This window comes from Salvelinus sp. IW2-2015, unplaced genomic scaffold (genome assembly GCF_002910315.2).
Source record: "Salvelinus sp. IW2-2015 unplaced genomic scaffold, ASM291031v2 Un_scaffold2194, whole genome shotgun sequence".
NCBI lineage: Eukaryota > Metazoa > Chordata > Actinopteri > Salmoniformes > Salmonidae > Salvelinus > Salvelinus sp. IW2-2015.
Genome location: NW_019943524.1, coordinates 131,446 through 136,466, shown reverse-complemented (window position 1 = coordinate 136,466; position 5,021 = coordinate 131,446). Strand labels below are relative to the sequence as shown.

Here is a 5,021-nt window from a genome sequence, read left to right as displayed (position 1 = left end):
CTGTGTGTGTTGTTTTGAGCATATTTTAATGTGTGTGTGTGTGTTTGGGGGGGGGGGTGAGCATGCATGGGTGCATACATGCAGGTCTTTGTGTTACTGTCTGGTAGTATAGTTTGTTTGCTTGCCGCGTTCTTGTGGACATGGTGTTTTTCAGTAGAACACAGCTGTGAAGGCTCTAAACAGGATATAGCAATTACCTCCAAAATATCTATTTCAGGCGTCATTATTTTTACATCACAATGTGGGTCTATCAGTGAGTGTCTCCATCATTACCCGTATACAAAAGCCTCATTAGTCCTCTATTTGAGGTTCATTTTCAACTCCACTAAAAGCTACATCTTAACACGTGTTCAGTCTGTACACACTGATACAAGAGGCTTTACACACACAGGCAGAAATAATTGCTCAGAAGTAAGCTGAAGGCAGCTGGCTGGGGATGCGGCGTAATTGAGCGGAAGATGAGAACTGGAATAAGTGTGTGTGTCAGTGGAGGCTCTTCAGAGGAAGAAGGGGAGGACCATCCTCCTCAGAAAAATWAAAATGTATAAAAAGTTATCCTTTTTAGATAAAACTATACAAAATATATTCACGTCACCAAATCATTGATTAACACACTTTTTTTGCAGTGAAGGTCTACAGTAGCCTCAACAGCACTCTGTAGGGTAGCACCATGGCATAGCCGGAGGACAGCTAGCTTCCGTCCTTCTCTGGGTACATTGACTTCAATATAAAACCTAGGAGGCTCATGGTTCTCACCCCCTTCCATGGACTTACACAGTAATTATGACAACTTCCGGGGAACGTCCTCCAATCTATCAGAGCTCTGGCACATGAACTGACATGTTGTCCACATAATCAAAGGATCAGAGAATGAATTTAGTACTGAAAGCATAAGCTCCAGCTAGCTAGCACTGCAGTGCACCAAATGTGGTGAGTAGTTGACTCAGAGAGATAAAGACAATAGTTGAACAGTTAACAAATTMATTTCTTCCAAAATGAAAGAGAAGCAAGAGAGATTGTCTTTTTTTTTTTTTTACTTTCAGTTTCACTTACTTAGCTAGCAAATGCAGCTAGCTAGTTTAGCCTACTCAAACCCCCTGCTCAAACAGAGGGATGCTATGTTAGCTAGCTGGCTATGACTATCCACCACAACACTGGAACAATACCACGGTAAGCTTTTGGTTTTACTAATGTATTGCCACCGGGGCCTGCCGGTGTAACTGCTAAACTGTTTATTGACTGTACACTGTAACATTACTGCATGATCGTAGCGGGTTTAGTAACGTGTTAGTTCTATTAGCTATGTTGACTAGGACGTTACTTTAGCTAATATGGTGACAACGATGTAGGCTTTAGTGGTTATGATATGGTTTGGCTTGGAAAGGTTTCTTCGCCTGGTCACATACAGCTGATGTGTTGTGCATTGAAGAAGTCCTCAAGCGAAGTGAAAAGGTGAGAGGAGGAGAGAGCATAGATGTGAGAAGGAATAGAACATGGCTGCTATGAAACAAATGTTCACTAGTGATCAGGGGTGTATTCATTCCGCGGATTCTGTTGAAAAACGTTTCTTAAACGGAAGCACACGGAACGAAACGGGGATAAACATACCTGAATTTGTCCAAAATAAACTCTAATTTGCAACTGTTAGACTAATGATTACACCCTAGATCAACTAGACGCAGGCAAGATTGTGCAAGGCGGTATTACATGTGTCACTGTCTGTCACTTCAAATGTTTCTCTCAACCTGCGTGCACCTACGTTGTAAACTTTCCTTCACAGGCTAGGTTGTAGCAACCTCATGACGGGTACAGGGAAAATGTGAGTATCATGTAGTAACCTAAACCTATCACTGTTACATTGAACTGGCTGAATGGAATGTGAAAGACAGTTATCCAATATGCTGTAATAGAAATAAGGCCATGCGCAATGAAACAAATCATCCTCCATCTTCCTTAAACGCACCGACCGCCACAGTGTGGTTGCGTGTGTGTATGTGTTGTGGTGTGTGTGTACACTTAAAGCCTTGCAGGTACAACTATACATACCCTCCAGACCATAGCTGGTAGGTCACCCTGGGAGCTGTGGTGAGACGGTCCAGACCTAGCTCGGTAAGTCGTCACCTGAGGAGCATGTGGTGAGAAAGCGCAAGATTCCATGGTACCTATCAGGGGTACTCTCCCTGGGAGCTGTGGTTGTAAGAGATCCCAGACCTAGCTGGTACTCTCCCTCGGATTTCTGTGGTGGAGGTCCCAGACCTAGTTCTGGTCAGTCTCCCTGGGAGTTGTGGATGAAATTCTCACGTTAACTAGCTGTGATCGCCATACCTGAAAAGGAGAAAATACTCTCCATCGCGGCATCAGGTGTCTGTCTATTGGTGAGCTGCCGCGAAACGCAAGCATGGGATTGCGGGCTAACATAGTCTGTGCGATGACGCCCAGCTCTAAGCTACCTGTTCAATTACTCCTCCTCTGCCAACAGCAGCTCAAGAAATCACCTGAGGGAGAATCTGAGGCATCAAGATGAAAAAATGCAGTTCTCTCCATCTCTAACGACACGAAAATTAATTAGCGTTTAGTGGCAGAAACACATCGGGGGTGCCTTAGTACAAAAAGGACCCAAGACCTTCTTACTGCATTGGAGATCAGCGCAACACATGCGCTTACGTCACAGGCTCTGAGAGATATTTGAATAAGTCACAACGGGACTCTTGTCAAATCTGAAGATACGAAAAGCTCCCAATACTGCCATCGCTTCAGATATGCAATTTCGCAAAAACAAAACTACCCTACGTAAGAATGGATCCGCAAACATACCACGCACTATTGTTAACATCTCTTTTACTGCACTACGTTTCTCACCATGCGAAGAGTGGCGTGTGCGAATCTTCTCACAGTGGGTGCGCTACCTACTTATAGTGAGAAGTGCGTAGCTATAATATGAGGTTGCCAGTCTACGAGCTGCAGGCTTAAAGTGATACACCAACTTATTTGAGTATGTGGCACAGTGTGTGGGGAGACTGACATGCACTGAATATATACTTCTTTTTCACACATCACACCCGGGATTAAACTCTTGCTAGACAATTACTTAGTAACCACAGGGGTCGATAGATTGTACTGTGTGAATCACAAACCTTGGTTGTGGCAAAAGCACATAACTTGAACCAATACAACCCTTCAGTTGGATCTACCCGAAAGTTTCTTGTTTCGGTGGTTACTCCATGTTCATTTTAAATATATTAAGGCAAACAAAATATATAGTGATTTGTGGTCACAAGACTAACACCCGAGCGTATAGTAGCAGCCTTCAAGTTACTCCAAAGCACTTAGTTTTGGGCCTTTTGTGTCTTGCTAGGATGTGTGTGTGGTACATATTAGTAATGTATTCTTTTTTACTCTGTTATGTGTTGTTTGACGTCTACTTATTGGGAAGGGGAATGTAATGAGAGCTCAGCCCCAGCACTGCTCTCCAGCGTGGCATTGGGAACGTACATGTGGACCAAACGTGTGATCTCAGACACGTTGCACAGCGCGTCCTTCACGATCACCATGTGGTAGCCAGCACCTGAGACGCAGGAGAAGGAAGATAAAGTTAGATCTCGAATCACTCTCCTATCACCTCATGACAGATCTACAACTACTAGTCATTCACACTGTCTTGTAGTCTTCACTCCCACCACTTCCACTTCTCCCCCCTTCTATCCAACCGGTTTCATTTCACCACACATTGCACCTCTTTCTTCTCTCTATTTCCACGACCTCTCCATCACACCTGTTCATTTTATCATCCCTCCTCTCTTCCCTCTTCCCTCTCCCACACCCTTTATCCTCTCTACCCATTCTTCTTTTTCTCTCCTCCTCTCACCATATTTGTTCTTGAGAAACAGCGGCGAGCCGCAGCACTGCAGCTCTCCCCCAGCCATGATGATAATACGGTCTCCCAGCAGGTCGGCCTCGTCCATGAAGTGCGTAGTCAGCAGGATGTGCGCCCGCGCTTCTCGCCCTGAAGCAGGTCCCAGGTGGGCCCGCGCGGCCGACGGGTCCATGCCCGACGTGGGCTCATCCAACATCACCACCTGGAGGGGAGGAGTGGTGAGAGTGGAAGGATGAATGGACAAAGAGATTGAGACAGGGAGGGGGGTGGAGGAAAGGGAAGATTGAGGGATGGAAGGAAGGGACAGAGAAAGCCGGAGGGGTAAGATGTGTTGAAATAGCCTGTGTGTTTGCACATACAGTGCATCAAGAATTCATACCACATTTGTTGTGTTCACAGCCCAAATTCAAAATGGATTTCATAGATTGTTTTTCTCACCAATCTACACACAATACCCCATAACGACAAAGTGAAAACATGTTTTTAGGAATTTTTGAAAATGTTTTGAAAATGAAAAAAAAAAAAGTATAATTTACATAAGTATTCACACCACCGAGTCAATATTTTGTAGAAGCACTTTTGGCATTGATTACAGCTGTGAGTAGGCTGGGTCAGTCTCTATGGATTGTGCAATATTTTGTGCATTTATTATTTTCTAAATTCTTCAAGGGCTGTCAAATTGGTTGTTAATCATTGCTAGACCCATGTTCAGGCTTGCCAGAGATTTTCAAGTAGATTTAAGTCAAAACTGTAACTCAGCAACATTCACTGACTTCTTGGTAAGCAACTCCAGTGTATATTTGGCTTTGTGTTTTAGGTTATTGTCCTGCTGAAAGGAGAACTCATCTCCCAATTTCTGGTGGAAAAGAGACTGAACCAGGTTTTCCTCTAGGATTTTGCCTGTGCTTAGCTCCATTCCATTTATTTTTTGTCCTGAAAAACAACTCAGTCCTTAACAATTACAAGCATACCCATAACATAATGCAGCCACCCCGATGCTTGAAAATATGAAGAGTAGTACTCAGTAATGTGTTGTATTGGATTTGCCCCAAACAACACTTTATATTCAGGACAAAAAGTCCTGGGGAAAAAAGTCAAAAAAGTTCTGACAAATTATTTTTTTTCAGTATTAGTTTAGTGCGCTTGT

At 43.8% G+C, this 5,021-nt stretch overlaps 1 protein-coding gene across 1 annotated transcript in view; it reads right to left on the bottom strand.

Moving 5' to 3' along the window:
• abca3b (ATP-binding cassette, sub-family A (ABC1), member 3b) overlaps window positions 1-5,021 on the bottom strand; it is a 101,361-nt gene that overhangs the window by 30,194 nt on the left and 66,146 nt on the right. The window contains 1 exon segment of the mRNA XM_070440078.1: window positions 3,029-3,041. Within this exon segment, the coding sequence (XP_070296179.1) occupies window positions 3,029-3,041 (13 nt within the window).